This window comes from Peromyscus eremicus, unplaced genomic scaffold (genome assembly GCF_949786415.1).
Source record: "Peromyscus eremicus unplaced genomic scaffold, PerEre_H2_v1 PerEre#2#unplaced_62, whole genome shotgun sequence".
In the NCBI taxonomy this organism is placed as follows: Eukaryota; Metazoa; Chordata; class Mammalia; order Rodentia; family Cricetidae; genus Peromyscus; species Peromyscus eremicus.
The window spans coordinates 330,299-355,552 of NW_026734305.1; the positions used below are offsets into that span (position 1 = coordinate 330,299).

The following is a 25,254-nucleotide window of genomic DNA, read 5'->3' on the forward strand; positions in this document are numbered from 1 at the left end:
GGGTAATTCCTTTCTACTTCCGAGTAATCTGTTTTTCTGCCACCAGGACAAGCTAGATTGCCAACTTTTTGAGTACACCTGTTTTTTATGGTGCTGGGATTTGAACTGGGTTTCCTATATGCAAGGAAAGCACTCTATCAAATGAGCTACATCCCTAACCCTGTTTGTTTTTTGTTTTTTGAAGACAGGGTCTCTATACTCTTGTTGTGAGGCATCCACCAGAGAAGACCAATTGGACATGGGTTCTAGCAAATATTTATTTCGGACCAAGTGCAGTCCCAAGCCTTTCTCAGGGTGAGTTTTTAAACACACACACACACACACACACACACACACACACACACAATCACATAGGTTGACATACTTCAATTAACAAGAACAGTTAGCCAGAAGCAGAACCACGGAAGCCAAAAAGCAAGGTCACTAGATTAGGAACTGTCCCAGAACTATGAATGTTGATGGATTAGGTCTTTGTTCTCTCTCTTTTTTTTTTTTTTTTTTTTTTTGCAGATGTTGCTGCCTAAGTGCTGGGTTCTAAGGTCTGAATGGTACTTCCATCCTGTGCTAAGGTGTGGGAGCCTGTTAAAGTCTTGGCTGTCCTGGAGCTCGCGATGTAACCCAGGCTGGCCTTGAACTCACCGAGATTCTCCTGTCTCTGCCTTTTCAGTGCTCGGATTAAAAACTAGGCTCCCTCCCCTGAGGACTCCGACTTTACATCCTTCTGCCTCAGCTCCTGGTAGCAGGCGTTCTAGGACTGTCACGCCTAATGGCGTTTGGATTTCCCAAGAGTCCCACAGTGATCTGCTCTATGCGATCGGGGGTATTTAAAGCAAACAAGGCTTGGGCGACAAGATCCGAGGATAACCTCAAGGGGCCATGGCGGCGCCGGGAAAGGCAAGGCCGAGCATCCTCGCACTTCCCCTGCCCACTCGGTCCGCTCAGCAAAGGCTGGAGGAAGTGCTGAGCGCAGCCGATGCCCTGGCCCCAACTGCTCCGACCCGGCTGCCCGCACTGGCCGGTGGCCGCCACCACTGCACCGCCGCCTCTCGCGAGACAGCATCCGGGCCTCACCTCCTTCCTCTCCGCTGTCTCTCTCCCCGCCCCTGAGGAGCTGCGCCGCTTCCTCCACAGCGGGGGCACATCGAACGTGGCAGGGCCGGTCCGGGGCCGGAGTGCCGCCCACAGAGGTCCCCCAGGCGGACCTTCCGTGCTGCAGTCCCGCCGGGGAGCGCCGGCCGGCCTTTGCAGGTACACCGCGCCGGCGGGCCGGAGGCGGCCTGAGCGGGGCGCCACACCTGGGAGGGCAGGGGCGGGCGGGGCTCGCGCAGGCGCGCTGCGGGGCCTGCGGGCCCTGGGGAGCCGGGCGTTGTGGGGCGCCGCCGGGGAACGCTGTCGCTGAGGTGGCGCCGTTCCCGGGGCTTCTGTCCTGCGCCTCAGCTCGGAGAGAGTCGGGAGGATGGCTTCGGACATGGAGTCGTCCCTGGAGGTCAGCTTCTCGTCCAGCTGTGCGGTGTCAGGGGCGTCCGGGTGCCTGCCTCCCGCCCGCTCCCGCATCTTCAAGATCATCGTGATCGGGGACTCGAACGTGGGCAAGACGTGCCTGACTTACCGCTTCTGCGCCGGCCGCTTCCCCGACCGCACCGAGGCCACCATCGGGGTGGACTTCCGAGAGCGAGCCGTGGAGATCGATGGCGAGCGGATCAAGGTGCGCCGATGGGGGAGGGGGGGCTGTCGCTGCGGAGGGCTGCCCCGGCTTTGCGGGTGTCTGGACCGCACCCTGGCTCTGGGCACGAGTGTGCGCCCCGTGTGCTCCCACGCTGGTGTGGAAAGTGCGTTTGTATGTAGCAAACTTCTGAGGCAGTGTTTCCCCGCCCCCCATCTCTAACGTGCATCAACTTTACCTGGGGCATCTTGCTTTTCAAAAGAGCGCGTTATGATTTGGTAAGCTCCCATAGGACGCACTTGTAACGAGCCTGTGGATCACACTTGGAGTGTCAGTGGTGTAGGGGGCAGTCATTCCTCCCCCCCCCCCCAATTGCCTGAGAGTTATGTGCTGGGAGTCTGGGGAATATGACCGAAGGAAACTCAGAAATTTCTTTAGCATAGAAAACTCAGTTATTTCTAGGAGCATTGCATAAATGCTAAGTATTGTGGAAATAAAGCCTGTTGCATTTGAGGCGGTTTCTGTATGATAACCAATTTGTTTAGAAAAAAAAAATCTATTTTCCCGTTGAAGCATTATATATGCGGTGGATCTTAAGTGGGTTGCCAAAATCATATCTCTTCATGCAAGCACAGACCCTCTCCCAGGTGGCTTCTGAGACGTCAGCTGCTGTAATCATAGTAGGGAAGGCCAAGACACCGGGATTGGGATTCTGAAGGGTTGGACTCCTGGAATTGCAGAATAAAGATTCTTCACAAGTCAGGAACGGCCTGATGCTGTGAACCTCGACACTCTATTGCAAAATCACTAGGTTTACTTAATACGATTCCTTAAAACCTGTGAAATGGGGGTGGGGGAGGCCCCCATGCCTTTAATCCTAGAATTCTGGGAGATAGAGGCAAGTGGGTTTCCGTGAGTTCTGTATAGTGAGTCCGAGGCTAGCTAGGGGGACTACAGTGAGACCCCATCCCAAAATACACAACAAACAAATCAAAATCCCCACATGAAACCCAGGAACTACCCTGACTTCCTTCAGCAACTGCTTTTCCTTTGGTCTGTGTTGGCGGTCCTCTACCTCAGTCTACTTGGAACAGCTTTGATTTGCGCCTCCTCCCTTTCTACCCTTGAGGCACAAAGTTTCTGTTTCTTCACTCACCACACCCCGCCCTGCCCTCAAAGAATTTTCACCCCCAGTAAAGATAAGGGGAAATCATCTGAGTTAGGGGACCACCTTCTCTATGCCCTTGGCTTTTCCATTTTCATTTATGTGTGTGGGTGCACATGTGTGCATAAGAGTGTGTGTGTGTGTGGGGGGGTGGTAAGTCCAGACTAGTCCAGACTCTAGATGTTCATGTCAGCTTTCCGAAGTTGCTCTCTATCTTATGTTTTTTAAGGCAGTGTCCCAATGAATCTGGAGCTCACTGATTCCATGAGACTATCTGACTAGCAAGCCCGGAGGATCCTCCTGTTTCTGCCTCCGGCCGGCTGGGATTGCAGGTGCTGAGGGTCAAGTGTAGCTTGGCAAGGGCTGTCAGTACTGGTGGTTTGGATACATTGTAGTGTAAAGTAAAGGGAGATTTATGGGCATAGGGGATACACAGTCCAGTGATGGGGTGCTTACTAGGATGCCCAAGGCCCAGGGTTTGATCCCTGGCAGAAGCTGAGGAAAGACATTTGTGTACACAGCAAGAAGAGCTAGATGAGTTGGAAGGCCAACTTTCTTAAAAGCTAAGCTAGGTCAGGTGTAGACGCTGGCGGCCGTAGAAGAGATGAGGCTTCTGGCGTGTGCACGTGTAAGCATGGGGTGAGCAGTTGTGGGAAGTCGCTCAGGCTGTGCAGCCCAGCTAACTCAGGTGCAAGTGTGAGCCGATGGAAAGCTTCGCGCTGTGCTGTGGCTTAAATTTGTCTCCCAAGTCATCTGCTGGAGACTTAATTCCCAAGTTCCTAAAGTAATGAGACTTGGAGGTGAGACATTTGAGAGGTGATTGGGTCCTTTGGACTTGTGAATGGGTTAATCCCTTCATAGATTAATTAGATTAATCTGTTGACTGGTTAAGGGATTAGTTCATTCATAAATTAGTGAATTAATCCCATTTATGGATTACTGGGTTATTGGGAGTGGCTTGTCCGTCTATAAAGCTGTGAACCAAACAAGCCTCTATTCTCCAAATTAGTCAGCCTTCGAAAGTTTTGTTATAGCAGCAGAAACCAGACTAAGGTCTATGGGCTGTGTGTCAGGCTTTTTGTTTTTGCTTTTCTGGTTTTTTAAAAAATTATACTTATCTGTTTATTTAATTTTAAGAGTTTTTAAATTAAAATTTATTTTTGTTTCTTGTGCATTGGTGTTTTGCCTGTATGCATGTTTGAACTGGGTGCTGGGAATCGAACCTGGGTCCTGTAGAAGGGCAGCCAGTGCTCTTTTTGTTTGTTTGTTTCAAGACAGAGTTTCTCCGTGAAACAGCCCTCACTATCCTGGAACTCAATTTGTAGACCAGGCTGGCCTTGAACTCACAGAGATCGCCTGCCTCTGCCTCCTGAGTGCCGTGATTAAAGGTGTGCGCCACCAGCCACTGCTCTTAACTGCTGAGCCTTCTCCATCCCTGAGACAGTCGTTCTGTGTAGCCCTGGCTGTCCTGGAACCCTCAGTGTAGACCAGGCTGGTCTTGAACTCACTGAGATCCACCTACTTTTGCCTTTAATCCCAGCACTTGGGAGGCAAAGGTAGATAGATCTCTTGAGTTCAAGGCCAGCCTGGTCTACAGAGTGCAGTGGTTTTTAACCTGTGGGTCGAAATCCCTTTGGGGGATGTTGAACAACCCTTTCACAGGGGTCACCTAAGACTATGGGAAAACAAAGATACTTACATTGTGATTCCTAACAGTAGCAAAATTTACAGTTATGAAGTAGCAATGAAAAGAATTGTATGGTTGGGGGTCATCACGACATGAGGAACTGTATTACAGGGTCACAGCATTAGGAAGGTTGAGAGCCACTGACATAGTGAGTTCCAGGATATCCAGGACTACACAGAAACCCTGTCTTGAAAAACAAAAACACAAGACCAAAAACAAAAAAAAAAAAGTAAGAAAAAAGAAAATCTGCGGGTATAAGGAATAGTCCCTTACCTTTAGGATCTGTTTTTAAGTCAATCATTGGCTTAAAATAAAGAATGTACTTTCTTTTCTGAAAAAAAAAAAAAAAATCACAAAGTTATGGAGCCGGGGTGGGTGTGGTGGTGTCCATCTTTAATCCTAGCACTCAGGAGGCAGAGGCAGGCAGATCTGAGTTTGAGGTCAGCCTGATCTATACAGCAAGTTTCAGGACAACCAGGGAACAGTGAGACTCTGCCTCCAACACATACACACATGCACACCCTCTTCATCTTGTCAACCTGTTCAGTGCATCTGACAGGTCACCCTAGTGTCGTCTTCTGGAGAAGTGTGTATTGGTTGCAGTAGTGGTGGTATTAGGGCTTGGATCCAAACCCTGCCTGTTAGGTGAGTGCTCTACCAAGCTACATCCCTGGCACTTAACAATATTTTTATATTAGGTGTACTGGTGCAGCCTGTGTGTCTGTCTGTGTACCGTGTGTATGCAGTGCCCACAGAGGCATTGGGTTCTCCTGGAACTGGTTACAGATGGTTTTAAGCCACCGTGTGGGTGCTGGGAATCAAACTCTGGTCCTTCAAGAGAGCAGCCAGTATTCTTAACCTCTGAGCCATCTCTCCAGCCCTGTATGCCTTTTTTTAAAAAAGGGTCTCATGTACCCAAAGCTGACTTCAAGGTCTATATATTCAAGGATAACCTTGAATTGTGTGTGTGTGCATGTGCGTGTGCGTGTGTGTGTGTGCGCGCACGTGCGTGCAAGCGCGTGCGCACGCACATGTTCATTCACACGTGTAGAGGCCTGAAGTTGATGTTAGATGTCTCTCTCAATTGCTCTTTGCTCCTGTGTATTTTGAGACAGGGTCTTATCTCCCCTACCTCACCTTGAACTTGTGAACCTCCTGTCTTTACCTCCTGGATGCTGGGATTACAGGCAAGCACACATGGCTTATGCAGTGCTGGGGACTGAATCCAGGGCTGTGTTACAATGGGCAAGCATTCTGTGGCTTAAGCTCTGTCCCCATCCCTGTGTATATTAAATCTTTGAAAACCTTTCCTCAAGCTGGGTGTGGTGGCTCATGTCTTTGTTCTCAGCACTCTGGAAGCAGAGATAGGTAGATTATGTGAGTTACAGGCCTGCCGGAGCTACATAATATGAAGTTGAGTCAGGAGGGTGGTCTCAAATTCAAGACTGGCCTGACTGCTTAGGGGATCGCAGGCCTCCTCGTCTCAGAAGGCTGAGCCAGGGGTGGTAGCACCCCTCTGCTCCCAGCACTCATAGATGTGTCTGAAAAGGACTCCTCAGGCTGTTCAGCTAGCGTGGCCACGGCCACCAACCGTCTGGCAGCCTTAAAGAGCCTTCCTTTCTAATTCCAGGCCAGCCAGAGCGCCATAGTGAGAGCCTATCTAAACATATACACACACAAAAGAAAGAAAACAAAACCCCAGAAGTCTGTACTTGCTAATTGATTTCTGAGTGCTATATACATAAACTTGAAAGAGGAAAATCTTGTTCACAGGATTTTGGCAGCTGAATAAAATGAGTTCCTTAAATAAAAATGCATTTGACTTTCAGATCGACTGTCCCAGTCTTAATCCATGTGCCCCCTCTTGACTGTCTAGCTGGGTGCCTCTCTCAACAGTCATTTTGAGATTAATCCAGTCTTCCATCAGGGATCAGCAGTCACTACTTAAATGTGTCGGTGACTCTCTTGTTATATCGGGAGAAAAGAGAATGATGTTAATATTAACTAAGGAAAACAACCAAGATGTCTCCTCCCCATAAATCAAATATATTAAACACAAAGAATGCTAGTATGGTGTAAGGAGTAGCAAGCTGTGACAGTCAACTGCTCTACTTCCTGTTTTTGTGGGACATGCAGTCTAAGAATGAGTTTTGTATTGTTTTCTGTGCTGGGGGTTGAACTCAGGGCTTCCTCATTACATGCTACACAAGCCAGTGCTCACAGCACTAAGATGTACCCCCAGCCGTGTTTTTGGATGGTTGGAGAAAATAAGAATGAGATTTTGTGATAAATGATAATGACATGAAATTCAGAATCTACCAGGTCATCCTCATGTAATCTTTATCCTTTACTCCCTAAATCCAGCCAGCTTCCTACTGCAGTTTTCCTGTTACTCCTCTCGTCAAAATCCGAGCTGCAGTGTTTCCCTCAAGCCTCCCTTTGAGGGGATAGAGATCTGTAAAGCTCAGTGATGGAGTACTTGTCCGGCATGGTCAGGACAATGAGTTTCATCCTCAGTACTGGGAAAAAATTCAGACCTGCCTTTGAGCTTGGATAGCAGCTCCGTTGATCTTATTTAAAAACAGCTACCTCAAGCCTTCCTCCAGTGGATGCATGCCGCCCTCTTCCTTCATCTTCCCGTAGTTCAGTTGCCTTGGAGTAGCCCTCCCTCCTTCCTGTATTTCCATGCAAGATTGGTTCTCAGCTTCTCTTGGAATCCCAGCCTTTCTGCTTCCTTCCGTGGAAATCCCCTTAGCCCTCCATCACACCGTCATCGTCTTTGTCGTGTCCTGCGTCTACCTTCCCTGATAGGGCAGGATCTGGTCTGGCAATCCCTGTCGTAGGGGTAGGAGCTCAGGGCCTGAGTGTTCACTTATGCAGACAGGGCATTGGTAGGTTACCCTGGAATTCCCAAATTCAAGTGACAAAGCTAATGAAAAGGCAGGTGACAAAGAACAAAATCCTATGTGACTTTGGACGCTGAAGCCAAAGGTTTCAGTAACTGGCTTTTGTTGATAAAGAGGGCCCACCAAGGCAAGGCGTGGTAATTGGAGGTGAGAACTCCAGGAGCAGAGGTCATGAGAGTGAGACAACATCTTCTTTTAGGATTTTAAAGAAAGCTTTCATTTATCTTTATTTTATGTGTGTGAGTGTTTATGCACCTTGTGTGTGCCCGGTGCCCACAAAGGTGCCAGTAGAAGAGGTTGGGTTCCCAGAACTGGAGTTACACACCATTGTGAGCCAACATATAGTTGCTGTGAACCAAACCCTGGTCCTCTATAAGAGCAGCAAATGCTCTTATCTGCTGAGCTGGCTCTCCAGCCTCTGAATCTTTAAGTTTAAGGACAGGTATTGCTCAGTTGCCCAGGCTTTTCTCAGACTCTAGCTACTTCTGCCTTCGTCTTCCAAGTAACAGGATCACAGACAGCGGGGAGGAGGAGGAATCATGTGGCACAACTATGGACCAGAGCTTAAATACCTTGTAGGCTTGGTCTTGAGCAGCTCTGGGGAGGAGCCGCTGCTTGGGTTTTCTGAGGGTGGGGTCCGGAGAGAGACAGAGACAGAGACAGAGAGAAAGGGAGAGGGAGAGGGAGAGGAGCTAAAGCCGGGCTCCCAGCTAGACAGTAGGATGTTTAACTCTGTACTGTGCTTTCCTTGTGAGGCTGTTTTCACTCTTATAAAATGCCTGTTGTCGGGCGACAAGGGGCAGAGTGAGCTGTGACACATGACATGTTTTAAATGTTCTCCCTGTGTCTGTTCATGATTGTGTGTGCAGGCATGCGTGGAGGCTAGCATTCTTCCTCAGTGCTCTCTACCTTAGTTCTGGGGACAGGGTTCTCACTGGCGACTGAACAGTCCAGCTCGTCCAGCTGGCCTGCACACCCCAGAGATCCTCCTGTCCTCACCCCCCATTGCTGGGGCTAGAGGTGTGACTGATGCACTTGGCTGTTGTGAGTACTGGAGACAGAACTCAGGTTCTCAGATTTCAGTGTCTTAGTTCGGGTTTCTGTGCTGTGAAGAGACACTATGACCACGGCAACTCTTATAAAAGAAAGCGTTTAATTGAGGTGGAGGCTTACAGTTCAGAGGGTCAGTCCATTATCACGGAGGGGAGCATGGCGGTGTGCAGGCTGACATGGTGCTGGCTGTATCTTGATCAGAAGGCAACAGGAAGTGGACTGTGATACAGGGCAGTATCCTGAGCATAGGAAACCTCAAAGTCCGTTCCTACAGTGACACACTTCCTCCGACAAGGCCATACCCACTCCAAGAAACCCACACCTCCTAATAGTGCCACTCCCAGTTAGCTAATGGGGGCAGTTACATTCAAACTACCACATACAGCAAACACTTTATCTTCTCCCCAGGCCCTCGTTTTTTCAATCCTAAAGACAGTAGCTTTCCTGGAATGCCTTCATGTTATTGGCTCAAATTCTGCCACTGGGTCCCCCTAAATACCAAGAAAATCAGAGAAATCACGATTTTTAAGTACTTATATTTCTACTCTGAATAAAATTAGACTTATATTAATTAGGAAAAAGGAAGGCTATTAAGAAAATGGAGGGCTGGAGAGATGGCTCAGAGGTTAAGAGCACTGACTACTCTTCCAGAGGTCCTGAGTTCAATTCCCAGTAACCACATGGTGGCTCACAACCATCTATAGTGAGATCTGATAACCTCTTCTGGCCTGCAGGCATACATGCAGGCAGAACATTGTATATGTAATTAAAAAAAAAGAAAAAAAAAAAAAAAGAAAACGGAGAGCCTGGCATGGTGATGTATGCTTCTAATCCCAGAGCTCCAGAGTTGGAGATGGGGGTAGATCTCTGTGAGTTTGAGACCAGCTCTGTCTACATAGAGAGTTCTAGGCCATCAGGACTACACAATAAGGCCCTATATCAAAGGGAAAAAAGAAAGAAAAAAAGGATAAAATGAAGAAATTTGAATTTAAAGAGTTGACAGATTTCAAAGTCAATACTGAGGGCTAGATGGATGGCCCAGTGGCTGGGAGTACTTGGTCCCTGCATCCTACAGAGTGTCAGTGGAGAACCGACTGCTGAGTTGACCTGACCTGCGTGGACTCATCATGGCACGTGTGCAACTATATGCATGCATGTGTGTGCATACAGGATAAGGAATGTAAAACCACTCACTTAGTACATTTGACTCAGCATTTGCCTTTCCTATCTCCAGGCTATGAATATTCTGGGTGTTTTATGTGTTGTATCCTTTTCCCTCAATTTTCTTCAAAAAAATCATTTTTAAGACCTTATCTGCTCAGATTTTATAGTCATACTTTGTAGTCACGTGGTGACTGGACTAGACTGGTGAAGTCTAGACCCCACAGGTCACACAGAAAAGCCAAGCTCCCAGGTGTCGCGCTGTTAGGGAGCAGGTAGAGGTGGTTAAGTTGCTTGGTATGTGTCACTGGACTGAACTTGTTGACTTTGCTTTCTGTTTCCCACGCTCCAGATCCAGTTGTGGGACACTGCAGGACAAGAACGGTTCAGGAAGAGCATGGTTCAGCACTACTACAGGAATGTGCATGCTGTCGTCTTCGTGTATGACATGACCAACATGGCCAGCTTCCACAGCCTGCCATCTTGGATCGAGGAATGCAAACAACACTTGCTGGCAAACGACATACCTCGCATTCTGGTTGGAAATAAATGTGACTTGAGAAGCGCCATTCAGGTGCCCACAGACTTGGCACAGAAGTTTGCGGACACACACAGTATGCCTTTGTTTGAGACCTCTGCTAAAAATCCCAATGATAACGACCACGTAGAAGCTATATTTATGACATTGGCTCATAAGCTGAAGAGCCACAAGCCATTGATGCTCAGCCAACCGCCTGATAACAGAATTAGCCTGAAACCTGAAACAAAGCCTGCGGTACCATGCTGGTGCTAGGCCGCAGGTATGGCCGTTGCGGGTCTGACCCGAGGGACGCTTCTGATAAGTGTAATTAAGTCTGTAAGATTAAATCTGAAATACAGTGGATCGTCCGTTCTTGGCGTTGCTGTGCTGCCTTTTGTATATTCTGCATCCTCTTAATAAGTTTGTCACCGTGACAAGGCAGGGAGAGGGCCCGTGTACAGTGGGAGGAGCCAGGCCGTCTTTCCGGTGCGGCCCGGTGAAGGCGGCCCAAGTGTCCGTAGACCATAGAAGAAATGCCGCGTAGAGCTAAAGGCAAATGACCAGCTACTAAGGTGCTTTTATTTTACCTTGGCATCTAAGCACTAAAAACTATTTGGAAGAATCCAGACAGTTCTAACGGGAGTTTATTTTAGCCATGACTTTTAATTGAAATATCAGATCTTTACCAAGCTGGGTCCTGGTGCCCCCTGTCCTCTCTCCTAGTCAGTTGGCTGACTCAGGGCTGGATTCAGTCAGCATCCATATGGCTGGAGCTCTGAGAGCACGCCTCCAGTTCCTGAGCCTACATGTATTCCTGTAATAGTGTTGTTGGGTCAGTTTTTCTACATGTTTGAATTTTATGGCCACAAACTGTTCCTTGGTATGAAAAAATGAATTCAATATTGAAAAATATCTTGCCTGTCCCTCAGTGGTGAAAGAAATAGTTTAAAAAAATTTTTTTTTGCCCTAAATACTTTTAGTTTGAATTGAAGACTTTGCACAAAGAAACTAGCACGTTTGCATATGAAGCTGTAAGTTGTTTGCAGAATGGAGTGTAAGGCGTGTTTAGCCTAAGCGTGCACATCCTCATTTTGACAGCTTGCAGCCCGGGGCAGTTTTAAAGGAAATTATGCCAAAATAGATTTTACTTAAATATTTTCAGAATGTGGGGAATAAAGGTACTCTGACCTAGTTTCAGATTTTTGTTTCATTATTCTGAAGGTCCCAATTGGAAAATTCAGTTACAAAAGCAAAATTTTTCTATTTAATAAACTAAATGAAAGTAAAACTTTTAAGAAATGATTGTACAATTTTAAATATTAGGGCCCAAGTTGGCTTTATTTGCATTTAGAGAGATTTTTCTTTTTCTTTTTTTTTTAAATACGGGGTCTCACTTTATAGGCCTGACTGGCCTGGGACCAAGGTGGCCTCAGACTTACAGATATCCATTCACCTGCCTCATCCTCCAACTGCTGGGATTAAAGGCTTGTGTCACCAGAACTAGCCTAATACATTTTTCTTAATCACACTAGAATTAATGATTAAACGAATACTGACTTGTGAACTGTTTTTCTAGGGAAACACAATGGCTATAGTAACTGGAGGCTGTACAGGTTTTTTCCAGAAGGGAGTCTCTGTTCTTTGTTTTCAACACTTTGTACAACTGGGAAGGAAAAGACAGGCTTTCCAAGCACAGCTATGCTTTTCTCCTTACTGTTCTCAGTATGGTTTCCTCAGTACTGTTAATTCGTTATTTTTCTTTTTAAAGTAACAGACTGTTTCTCTTTTTTTGTGGGGGGGGGGTGGAATTTCGAGACAGGGTTTTACTGTGTAGCTTTTTTGGAGCCTGTCCTGGAACTCACTCTGTAGACCAGGCTGACCTCGAACTCACAAAGATCCACCTTCCTCTGCCTCCCGAGTGCTGAGATTAAAGGCATGCGCCACCACTGCCTGGTAGGCTATTTCTTTTATAAGGAGTAAATTAGCATTTTTTTTTACAATTCTGTGAAAAGCATCATTTTTTTCCACTTTAGTATTTATTAATTAAAACATTTGTATCTTATTTGTAATGACTTACCACTTTAGTTTTTAATTAATTAATTAAAAACCACTTTAGTTTTTAATTCTTTATTTTAAAAAGATACTTATCAGGTGAGCAAGATTAGGCCTTTAGATGTATTCCAAAGTGTTTGTAAAGCACTTTATTGACTGTTGACATCACTTCCAAAATGATGGTGAGCTGACATCTAGTTATTAATTTTTAAGCACAAATCACACATTTTGTACTTCTGTGAATTTATTTGAACTGACATTTAATCAGAAGTATCATGTTTTATTAAAATCTTAATTTGAGAACACCAAAGCAAACTACTTTAGAATCTGTTGTGGTCGGCTACACATTGCTTGATTGTCTGTACTGCTCTTTCATGTTTCCTCAACAAGTTCAGTAGTTTTGCTATGAAACAGTGTCACTCTTACATTTCTCCCATGAAGTACAATAAACCGTCTTTGCCACGAAGAAATGCTGTTTTGTTTCTTTTGTTTTCTGGGTTGAATATAAAATTATTCAATTATCCCTGTCTGCTGTAGTTCTTAGAAAATATATATATATATATAGCCTGTGATTCCTTAATTTGAAAATCCCAAATCTGATATTTATTTCATCTAGAAACTTTCAGATTTTAGATCATTTTGGATTGGGAATTTTCTTTATTAGGTATTCTCAACCAGTGAAGTTGATGTAGATGAACAAAAACAAGTCCAAAGTCTAAAACAAGGAATTCTCAACACTACTCAGTGCACACAGCACATGCTCTAAAAATGACTAGTTGCTGTGGATATTGCTCTGTATAAATAAAATGCTGATTGGCCAGTAGCCAGGCAGGAAGTAGAGGTGGGACAAGCAGAGGAGAGAATTGTAGGAAATGGAAGGCGGAGGAGGAGACACCAGCCTGCCATCCAGGGAGCAGCATGTAAAGGCAACAGGTAAAGCCACGGAACACGTGGCAACATATAGATTAACAGAAATGGGCTGAGTGTAAGAGCTAGTCAGTGGTAGGCCTGAGCTAATGGCTGAACAGTTTAAATAAAATAAGCGTCTGTGTGTTTATTTGGGTCTGAGTGGCTGCAGGCCCGGGCGGGACTGGAGCTAACTCCAACTCCAACTGGTGTGTTTCTAGCAGAGTAGACACAGGTACTAGAGATGGAGAAAGAAGAGTGTGTCTCAGGCACAAGATTGTAACCTGGACCCTTCTGGAGAGTGCAATATGGGTTTTAAGTGAATACTGCTTCCCGTTAGTCAGTTGCATTACCTAAGTTACTCTTGTGTTTAAATGCTGAACTACATACAGAGACAGCTGTCTTCATCAGATACTGCGTTCATCAATTGGCCATGTCCTTCAGATGTGTATACGGGTGTCTGTGGAGTCAAGACACTACCAGATCACCTGGAGCTGTAGTTAAGAGGTGGTTGTGAGGCATGCAACATGGGCACTGGGGACTTAATTTGGGTCTTCTGGGTCATCAATTGGCCATGGCCGTCTAGATTTGCTAGAGCTGGCACATGTTAATTCACTTGGTTTATTGAAATAGTCTTGTCTATCCATTGTTTACCAAATTCCTGTTATGTGTTCCCCACTGGCAGTAGGCTGTGGAGCTACATAAACAAATAGTACTGTCTTTGAAGGGCTTAAAATGTAGGTAAGGGGATGGAGAGATGGCTCAGTGGTTAAGAGTGCTTGTTCTTCCCAGGACCCCATGTTGGGTACCTCACAGCCACCTGTCACACACACACACACACACACACACACACACACACACACACACACTAAATAAGTGCATGAATGTCACATTAAGGAACAAATTAGACTTCCTCTTGGAATAATTTGACCGAGAGTGAGCCCAAATGTGAATCCCCCAGTTCTCTCCCTGTGTCTTCCGTCTGTAGTTCGTGGTTTCTGACCTGCCTGTAGCCCATGTGTGTACCTAGAGTTTTCCTGCCTGGCCCACAGTCAGGACAAATCTTTGTCACCCGCCAGTCCCACAGCCACTCAGACCCAACCAAGTAAACACAGAGACTTATATTGCTTACAAACTGTATGGCTGTGGCAGGCTTCTTGCTAACTGTTCTTATAGCTTAAATTAATCCATTTCTGTAAATCTATACCTTACCACATGGCTCGTGGCTTACCGGCATCTTCACATGCTGCTTGTCATGGAGGCGGCTGGCAGTGTCTCCTTCTGCCTTCCTGTTCTTTCTTTTCTCCTTTCTGTTAGTCCCGCCTATACTTCCTGCCTAGCCACTGGCCAATCAGTGTTTTATTTATTGACCAATCAGAGCAATTTGACATATAGACCATCCCACAGCACATGTGTTGTGTGTCTGATCTGCCCCCATTGCCTGCCTATGTCGCTGTGTGTTATGCCTGTCCCTAACAAAGGGCTTTGCTCTGTATTTATTGACCAGTACAGGAAACATAGTATGGGAAAGAAATGAGGGCTTCTTTACAGAACTCTTCAAAGGTTTACATGGGAAGAAACTACTGACCTCAACTGACCCACAATGACACTCAAAACCTCACACATCTTATCAATCTGTATCACATGTTGCTTCCAACATAAGGTGGATATTCATTTTGTTTAGGGTTGCTTTCAACCTGTTGCCTGCCTTCAGTAAATGATAAACATACACACCACACTATCCTGGCTCATGGACTAGTACATAATTTTTAAGAGTAAAGCTATGCATGTAGCTTAGGTTGTAAAAGCTGATTGCATGGAAAATCCAAAGCATATTAAGATTGGTTACATTGGGCTGGATGGCTCAGAGGTTAAGAGCACTGGCTGATCTTTCAGAGGTCCCGAGTTCAATTCCCAGCAACCACATGGCAGCTCAGAACCATCTATAGTGAGATCTGGTGCTCTCTTAGAGTGTGCAGGCATACATGCAGGCAAAACACTGTGTACATAATAAATAAACAAATCTTTTAAAAAAAAAGATTGGTTACATTGTTCTCTTAAAGGCAGGTTAAACAGTATGAGCACACAGTAGGACAGCAGACAAAGCACATAGTCTTAACTGGCCTCCAGGCATAGTATTAACTTGGCTGCAAGGTCTAGCAAAAGTTCAGTCTCTCTGAAGGCAAGAGATATTTTCAGAAAGCACCTCAGCATAGGTAAGCAGGACTTCCATCACAGTGGGATAAGTGATTGATCGGATAAGCACATACCAGAGGATGGTGTGTAGGGAGTGGAGCAGTGTTGAAGCATCACAGCGGCAAGGACGTCTGTCCGGGTGGCCTTCTGAGGTCCACTCCAGGTGTCCTCTAACTCAAGGGAAAGAAGGGGTGATGGCTCAAGGGGAGCTGGGTTCCGTACAGTGGTTTGGGACTGTTGGGGACAGGTATCAAACAGTCTAAAGCAGGCCTGGGCTGTAGACGGCAGAATGCTTACCTAATCTGCTCAAAGCCCTGGGGTAGAGTCCCAGCACCACACCCAGCAGGCATGGTAGGGTATCTGGAACCCCAGCACTCTGCAGGCGGGGGCAGGAGGATCAGGAGTTCAGTGTCATCGTTGGCTACCTACTGAGTTCAAGGCCAGCCAAGACTACATGAGAGCCTGCCTAAAGAACAAAAACTAAAAAGAAGACAAAAGGGGGAAAGCAACTCAGACAGAGTCAAACTCGGTCTGACTCGTCTCCTTGGCCTTAGAGGGGAGCTGAGATTGACCTTGACTTTCTGAGCCCCACACTGAACGTTCTCCATTTTCCTGGCTCAGTAGGGAGGGAAATGTGGTCACCGACCATTTCTGATGTCGGACACTGCAACCGTCTAGACAGAGATGAACTGATGTGTCAGATTGAGTTGAAGTTTCTAGAACGGGACTGTTGAATGGCCTGGCCAGTCAGGTGTTCGCCCAAGGCCATCATCTTCAAATGAATAAATAAATAAACAAATGAGGCAGTGTTCACATCTCAGGAGAGAAGGAATTTGAGGTAAGGGAGTAAAAAGCAGGAGCTGTGGCAGCCTCACAAAACCATTTGAGCCTTGCCGTAAGTGGGTAACAAATGAGACCATTTAGCAGGGTAGCGACATCATCACACGTATGCTGGGAATTCTGTGGCCGTGAAGGGTGTGTGGAAATGAGGTCATGGTGACAATCGACTCACTGTAATACCTAGAAGACAGAGCTCTAACTGAGATGCTGGCCGAATGCTCTGTCCACCTAGAATCCAGTGCTAGGAAGGTGCAGCCAGGACGGTCAGAACTTAAAGGTCATCCTTGCCTACACAGTGAGTTTGAGGCCAGCCTGGGTTAAGATTCTATCTCAAAACTGAATGGGTGAATGAACGGATTAATAAAAATCTAAAAGGTTGATAGTGCTGTGTTGTGGTATGGTACTTGCCTAGGATGCTTGAGGCCCTAGGTTCAATACCCTGTGCTCCAACACAATAAATACATTAAAAAAAAAAAAAAAGAACAGAAGGGCTTAGAGGATTTGAGGTAGCTTTCATAATCATTAGGTAGATCCAGGAAAGTAGATGTGATAAATACAGGAACAGCAGCATCCAAGAGAATCTTCACCTGCGTCCCCTGTCACTTCTGCTCTCCTCAGCACCTGTGACATCCAGGACCTGCCATCAACATGTTCCCAGAAGTGTTGTGAAGTCCTAAAGCCTCTAACATTGTGCTACCCACAAGGTCCATTCTCCTGTTACCACATCCCTGCATCCCCTCACCATTGGCCCATAATTTACTATACCGAATATCATAAGGCACAGACTAGCAGACAGCTACACATCTATCTGTGTAGAGAAAAATCTCTATTTTCATATTTGAAGTTATTATTTTACTTAGTTGTTGAGTGCTGAGGGCAGGAGCCCATGCCTTGGCCATGCTAGGTAGATTTTCAGCTTCACCGCCCTGGCCAGCATGCATGCAAACATATTTACATGGCTCTGTCCACATCTCTAGTTCTCATCTAAATGTGTCAATATTTGTCAAGCCAGACATATTTTGCTAAGGAGTCACACACGTCTTAGCCCAGTGCATAAGACCTAAGAGACCACAGACCTGAGCTGATGGTCCTGTGTTTCCTGTCTGCCTAGCTCTGGGCCTTGCTTGTGTAGTTTCTAATCTCATTTTAAAAGTTTTATTACTTCTGGGTGTGCAGATATGTGTGCTAAGGAGCAGTGTGGTGGTCAGAGGACAGCCTTGTGGAGTCAGTCCAAGTTTTCCCCTTGCACATTTGTGAGTTCCGGGGACAGAAATTAGACTGCCATATTTGCGCAGCACACCCGCTGACCCATACCACTATCCCTGGCCTCAGGTCTCCTTGCTTTATTTTTTTTAATTTTTTAATGATAGGGTCTCACTAGGTAGCTCAGGTGGATCCACCTGCCTCTGCCTCCCAAGTGCTGTGATCAAAGGCGTGCTCCATCACAGCCAACATCTCCTTATTTTAGAAAAGAGACTGACAGCAACCATTTGGGTTACTGTGACAATGAAATGACTTAATATATATGCCATATCTATTGCCGCCTGGCAAATTTCCTTGACACTTAGTTGATAAAACTGTTATGTACTATCCCTCAGTTGTGCTGGGTGAGCAAGCTGTTCAGCTCGGCTCTTCCGGTTTGGGTGTCCAGGACACCGTTGTCATCGGAAGGGTAGTCGGGAAAGGCTGGACATCTGGGATGGTGCAGTCGGCTCTGAAGGTGGTTCTCCCTGTCATTTGTACCCTCTCCACATGGCAGCTTCAAGTCAGGAGGACTTCCTGTACTGTAGTTGGAAACCTCCAGGGGAAGTGGTTCAAGGTAATTCTGCATGGTTCTATGGCCACTTCTAACTAGGTACAAATGTCTCTCTGAACAGCAGTTAAAACAGGTGCCTCAGGCTTATGTGGATAAGCTCTATCTGGAAAGGGAGGCCAGGCATAAAGTGTGGTTTTTAAAATTTCCACACGGGGACTGTGAGTAGTAAGGCTCACAGTAGCCTCGTCTGTGCCGCGCTAGAGCCAATTAGAACCCTTGTGAAGTGGAAAGCTGTGCCATGCATTTGCAGAGAATGCACTTTACCAAGGAGCAGGTTACCTTAATGGTTCTTTTTCTTTTCTTTTCTTCCCCCTGAGACAGGGTTTCTCTGTGTAGCTTTGGAGCCTGTCCTGGAACTCGCTCTGTAGACCAAGATGGCCATGAACTCACAGAGATCCACCTGCCTCTGCCTCCCGAGTGCTGGGATTAAAGGCATGCGCCACCACTGCTCTGCTTCTTAATGGTTCTTTTGACTTATTTTTCTTTCTTTTTTTTAAAAATTGTTTTTGAAGTTACCATCTGAAATAATGGTTTCATTATGATACTTTCTTATGTACACTGCTCTTATTCACAGCCCCTGCTACCCCCTTGCTGGTCTACCAGTTGTCCCCCATGTCCCTTTGTCACATGTCTTTCATGGTCTATACATATTCTCTCTCTCTCTCTCTCTCTCTCTCTCTCTCTCTCTCTCTCTCTCTCTCTCTTCTTTTCCTGCCAGCACCCTTAAAGTTCATCTGGGCCCCTTTTTGGTTTCCTGACCCACGTGTATTTCAATGTACACGAACACACAAACACACACACACACACACACACACACACACACACACAGAGTTTTAAATCAAGGCTCCTCATGTGAGAGAAGACATGAGGTATTTGTCTTTCTGAGTCTGGCTTATTTATTTGTTTGTTTGATTATTTATTTATTTAATTTAATTTTTTTTTGGGGGGGGGTTCGAGACAGGGTTTCTCTGTGTAGCTTTGGAGCCTGTTCTGGATCTCACTTTGTAGACCAGGCTAGACTTGAACTCACAAAGATTCACCTGGCTCTGCCTCCCGAGTGCTGGAATTAAAGGTGTGCGCCACCACCACCTGGCTTGATAATTTATTTATTTTGGTTTTTTCAAGACAGGGTTTTTCTGTGTAACAGTCCTGGCTGTCCTGGAACTCGCTTTGTAGACCAGGCTGGCCTCAAACTCACTGAAATCCGCCTGGCTCTGCCTCCCAAGTGTTGGGATTAAAGGCGTGTGCCACCACTGCCTGGCTAGTTTGGCTTATTACACTCAGTGTAATATCCCTAGTTCCATACATTGTCCTATAAATGTCATTTCATTAAAAAAATAAAGATCTATGTATGTATGTGGGTGTTTTGCCTGCATGTGTGTCTGTGCACCATGTGTGTGCCTCATGACAGAGAAGGCTGGGAGAGGGTGTTGGACCCCCTGAAACTGAAGTACGTGTGAGCTGCCACATGGGTTCTGGGAATTGAACCCGGGTCCTCTGGAAGAGCAGCCAGTGCTCTTAACTGCTGAGCTATCTCTAAAGCACCTCATTCTTCTTTTAAAAATACATATTATATCCTTCTTACCATTTTCCCCTTCCAACTTCATGTCTTCTCTTTTCGTGAGCCAGCATGTGAGTGTTGGGAGCTGAACTCGGGTCCTCTGAAAGAACAAAGTACTCTTAACTGCTGAACCATCCCTCCAGCTCCTGTGTCGTCTTTTTTTTTTTTTTTTTTTTTTTGGTTTTTCGAGACAGGGTTTCTCTGTGTAGCTTTGCGCCTTTCCTGGGACTCACTTGGTAGCCCAGGCTGGCCTCGAACTCACGGAGATTCGCCTGGCTCTGCCTCCCGAGTGCTGGGATTAAAGGCGTGCGCCACCACCACCCGGCTTGTGTCATCTTTTTTAAGCCCACTAAGTCCAGTTATTGCTGCCAGTATGTGCTCAGGCCTCTCAGGGGCCACATTCGAAGAAAACTGATTCTCCCTCCCCCGGCAGCCATCCATTGCCTACAGTGCCTCAGCTACGCGTGCTTTTTGTGAAACCCTCTTGTTTCTCTACTGGAATTTTGGCTGACTTGACTTTATGTATTGCAGTCACAGCTACTGTGAGTTCATGTGCACAACAGCACCGTCGTGCCTGGAAAAACTGTTGAGGTAGCCCTCCTCTGGCTCTGGCTCTTACAGTCTTTCACCTCCATTTTCTGAGATGATCCCTGAGTATCAAGGGGAGGGGTTGTGATAGAGATGTCCCATTTAGGGCTGAGCCCTTCACGGTTGTATAGAATTCCATAGCCCTGCATCACATTTTCTTTACCCAGCCACCTTTTGATGGACATCTTGGCAGGTTCCACCGCTTAGCCATTAATAGTTATTTTTAGAAAACCAAACACTTAGCCAGGCAGCAGTGGCACACTCCTGCACGCCTTTAATCCCAGCACTCGGGAGGCAGAGGCAGGTGGATCTCTGAGTTCAAGGGCAGCCTGGTCTACAGAGTGAGTTCCAGGACAGCCAGGGCTACACAGAGAAACCCCATCTTGGGGGGAGACCAAGAAAGAAAAGAAAGAAAAACAAATGAACACTTGAGCCATCGCTTTCTCAGGGAGGTCTGGCCTGATGTGCTTTTTTTTTTTTTTTTTTTTTTTTTTGGTTTTTCGAGACAGGGTTTCTCTGTGTAGCTTTGCGCCTTTCCTGGGACTCACTTGGTAGTCCAGGCTGGCCTCGAACTCACAGAGATCCGCCTGGCTCTGCCTCCCGAGTGCTGGGATTAAAGGCGTGCGCCACCACCGCCCGGCCTGATGTGCTTTTGTATCTGAAGTCTATGCCATGTTGAAAATACACCCATCTTCTTCTCGGCATTTTAAAAGTTAGAATTTTCTATCTTGTTGAAAATCCTTCCAAATTTAGAGTTGCATTAGACTCTGGACCCGTTTGTTAAAAAGACGAATGTGACACTTAATTAGTGTGCAAGAGCAAGTTGGGAGAGATACCAATCCAGTGAATGAACTCCAGTAAAGATGCTTTGCATAGCTCATGGTGTAACAGAAAACCCAGGAACAGGGCTGAGCCTGGCCAACGATGGATGCAGACTCAGTAAGCCGTGAGCAGCAAACCAGTAAGCAGCATTCCCTAACGGCCTCTGCTTCGGCTCCTGCCTTGACTTCCCTCAATGATCAAGTGTGATGGGGATGTGTAGGCCAAATGAACCCTTTCCTCCCAACTCCTTTTGGTGATACCATTTCTCATAGCAACAGAATGCAAACTTGGACAGTGTGTATTGAGTATGGGCACACATAGAAGTCAGAAGATAATTTTTGGGAATCAATTCTGTCTTTTTTTTTTAGAAGCTATTTATTTATTTATTTATATTTATCTATCTATTTATTCATTCATTCATTCATTCATTCATTCATTATGTATACAGAGTTCTGCCTGCATGTATGCCTGCAGGCCGGAAGGGGGCACCAGATCTAACTACAGACGGTTGTGAGCCACCGTGTGGTTGCTGGGAATTGAACTCAGGACCTCTGGAAGAGCAGCCAGTGCTCTTAACCTCCGAGCCATCTCTCCAGCCCTCAATTCTGTCTTTGACGTGCGCCCCTGGAATTGAACTCAGTTCTCCAGGCTCGGCAGCAAACACCATTACTCGTAGCCATCTTGCCCAGAATACGTGACCTGAAGAGTCCGAAGACCCTGGACAAACGGCTTTGCTAGTGGCTCGGAAGCCAGCCTTAAAGGTGCCATCTCTTTAGCTTACAGCTATGCAACCCGTGGCTCCGTGGCCTCGTGACGCTGTGGCCCTGTGGCACTGTGCCTCCTCGCCGTGCGAGGCAGAGTCAAGGGTTTCTGCTTGCAGGCTCGTATCACGCATCCTCCCCAGGCTCTTCATGTCGGGAAGGAGAAGGGGCCTCGTTAACTCTGTTTATAATAGCCTTGATTGCCACGGTCTCCACACGTGGAGGCCAGTGTCTTGTACTTGATTGCCACACAATCATCCTTTCTCCCCAAAGCATTTGACATTTGAAAATCACTCCTTAAACGACTCCTCTTGATTCTCTACCAATTTGGCTCCAAGGGCTTTACAAGAGGAAACATTTCCTGATGTGATGGCTGAATCACGCCTCGTGAAAATGAGCAATTTCTGCCCAGCGTGATGCTCTGGCTGTACTGCATTGGGATTTTGCTGGGAACATGTGCCTTCCGAGAGTTTCATTACAGGAAAGCGAACACAGGGCGCTCTGATGTGGACGTCTCTGCTAAGCTCACCGAGGTAGGTAGCTTCTCTTCTTTTTAGAAAGCATTGGACCGACACGTGACACACACATCTGAAACCTCAACACTCGGAGGGATAGTGGCAAGTGTGTGGCTAGCATGGGCTACGCAAAAAGACCCTGTCTCAGAAGGCCAGGGAACAGAATAAACTGATTTCTTCACCTCCTTACCGTGTATTTTGGCAGTCAGCCAGGGCCGCTTCTGCTTGTTAAATCTCTGTGAGATCCCTGTGGACGTTGTTCTCAGTGTCGGCCTTCCCATTTGGGGACAGTTACCCCACCTGCCTCTGTAAATCTCAAGATTCTTATTCTTTATTGGACTGACCTACATTAATTAAAGTCTCTTAGCCACATAGACAGAATTTCATCCTTCTGCCACTCACAAGGTGGTTTCTAACGTAAACACCTCGGCTTGCTATTCTGTGTGTTTGCCTCCTCCTGCTCGGGGCCCCACACATCCTGAGGTGAGCGCTTTAGCATAGAGCTAGCTACATCCCCAGCCCTCTTCTTCTTCTTTCATTTTTTAATTTTATATTTCAAAGCAGGATTTCACTAAGTTGTCCAGGCTGACCTCGAACTCACTCTAGTCGAGGTAGGCCTTGAACTCATGAACCTCCAGTCTCAGCCTCTGCAAGTGAGACAGAAGAACCAGAGCGGCATTGAGCTCTGCAGTGCGGGCCTAGTCAGCTGTTTCTGCCCAGGACAGAGGCTGTGCTAGCTTCTCACAGGTATTTCCACCATAATTAATTTATCATTGGCGTTTGCTTGCATGTCTGTCTGTGTGAGGGTGCCAGATCTTGGAGTCACAGACAGGTGTGAGCTGCCATGTGGGTGCTGGGAATTGAACCCGGGTCCTCTGGAAGAGCGGTCAGTGCTCTTAACGGCTGAGCCACCTCTCCAGCCCCGAGCTGGTGCTTTGTAAAAGAGCTTTTGCTTTCTGGCCCTGCTTCTCTCTTCCTTGTCCTCATGGCCTCAGATCATCTCACTTCCCCTTTGCTTCGGTTTCGGAGCTTGTGACTAGCAGCTGCCTGACGGCGTGGCTCTGGGCTCCAGCGGGTGTCTATTTTTGCACTGAGCTGCCCTCTAGCTCCTGACCTCTGCAAGGCTTCTTTAATCATTCGTTAGTTTTGAAAGACCAAGGAGCTTTCAGATGGTCTATGAAAATGTAGATGACCCAGAAGTAAACAAGAAGGATTGACCCCAAAATATGAATATGAAAATAAAGTGAACATAAAAAACTAAGCATTTCACTAAATATCTGTGAACTAGAATCTACACTGACATTATTAATTGACAAATGTTAGTTTACACTATGCTGGGGATATGTGGCTCAGTGGTAGAGCGCCTACCCAGCATGTGTAAGCCCGTGCTAGGACCAGAAGGAAGCCAGTATCCATGAAAACAGTGATTATATTTGGAGACAGATGGGGCACATTGTATTATCCCTTTTTAAAAGACTGACAAGTATTCACCATGCATGCTGAGAAACTTTGACTACAAATTAAACAGTTTACTTGTAACTAAATCATTTTAGAGGCAAAAGTATTTTAAAGCCGGGCAGTGGTGGCGCACGCCTTTAATCCCAGCACTCGGGAGGCAGAGCCAGGCGGATCTCTGTGAGTTCGAGGCCAGCCTGGGCTACCAAGTGAGTTCCAGGAAAGGCGCAAAACTACACAGAGAAACCCTGTCTCGAAAAACAAAAACAAAAACAAAAAAAGTATTTTAAAGGCCAGGCTTGCATGGCAAATGCCTTTGCCCACTGAGCCATCCTGCCAGCCCACAGAGGTAAAAAAAATTTTTAAGAAAAATTTTACAAAAGCATGACTACATGATAATAAAGTTAGATCCTTCTGCCCAAGAACGTCACAAATCCATTTATTTAGTTTTTCTTTAATATCCTCCAATGAAGATTTATAATTTTCTTCTTAAAGAGGATTTATTTCTAAGGATTGTATTTTTGTTGCTTTTGAAAAGAAATTTGTCAAAGTTAGGGTTTCTATTGCTGTGAAGAGACACCATGACCACAGCAACTCTTATAAAGGAAAGCATTTATTTGAGGTGGAGGCTTACAGGTTCAGAGGGTCAGTCCATTATCACGATGGCTGGGAGCATGGCGGCATGCAGGCAGACATGGTGCTGGCTACATCTTGATCAGAAGGCAACAGGAAGTGGACTCAGTGTCGCACTGAGGGAAGCTTGAGCAAAAGAGACCTCAAAGCCTGCCCCCATAGTGACACACTTCCTCCAACAAGGCCACCCCTACTTCAACAAGGTCATGTCTCCCAATAGTGCCATTCCCTTTGGGGGACATTTTCTTTCAAACCACCACAGACTTTTTAGTTTTGTTTTGTTTTTTAACTTTAATGAGTGTATATGTGTGCATGCTGTGTGTGTGAGTGTGTGTGTGAGTGTGTGTGTGAGTGTGTGTGTGTGTGAGTGTGTGTGTGAGTGTGTGTGAGTGTGTGTGAGTGTGTGTGTGTGTGAGTGTGTGTGTGTGAGTGTGTGTGAGTGTGTGTGTGTGAGTGTGTGTGAGTGTGTGGAGGTCAGAGGACGGCTTTGCACTCGAGGACTCCACAAGGCTGTTCTCCTAATCTCGCTTTATTTTACCGGACCAGATGTTTACCACAGTAGTTCGCAGAATGACGGCCCAGCTCTTCCCACTACCTTCTGCTTCCATTCCCATCTCAATCGCTCTCCTGCTATACTGACTGAAGGATTGATGATTGATTTTTGCCACTTTGGCTCCCCTGATTACCTCAGGTGGAAGTCACTCAACCATTCTGTGTGTCTGCGATTGCACTCAGGACTCTTCTGCTGTGCGCTACTGTTCAGCCCCATGTTTCCTTCACTGAAGAACACTCACTACAGGTGGAGATTCCCAGGAAAGACTCATTCATGGTTCCGGTCAATATCGAATGAGAACTCCAGTGCTCTAGGCACCATACAAAGGGTTAACGGATTGCAGTGAGCAAGGAAATGCTGTGGCTCAGTGGTTCATGTATCACAGCAGCAGATGACATAGA

The 25,254-nt window shown here is 46.4% G+C and overlaps 1 protein-coding gene across 1 annotated transcript; it reads left to right on the forward strand.

Annotated features, from left to right (window-relative positions):
• Positions 1–1,332: 1,332 nt before the first annotated feature.
• On the forward strand, positions 1,333–10,895 carry Rab33b (RAB33B, member RAS oncogene family). Its single transcript, XM_059252475.1, has 2 exons — positions 1,333–1,705; positions 9,988–10,895. Exons 1-2 carry the CDS (start codon positions 1,457–1,459, stop codon positions 10,426–10,428), a joined length of 690 nt encoding a protein of 229 aa, XP_059108458.1. The 5' UTR covers positions 1,333–1,456; the 3' UTR covers positions 10,429–10,895.
• The last annotated feature ends 14,359 nt before the right edge of the window (positions 10,896–25,254 follow it).

Coding starts and splice junctions, on each gene's coding strand:
- Rab33b (XM_059252475.1), top strand. CDS start 1,457: ATGGCTTCGGACATGGAGTCGTCCCTGGAGGTCAGCTTCTCGTCCAGC. Junction 1,706..9,987: donor TCGATGGCGAGCGGATCAAG/GTGCGCCGATGG, acceptor CCCACGCTCCAG/ATCCAGTTGTGGGACACTGC.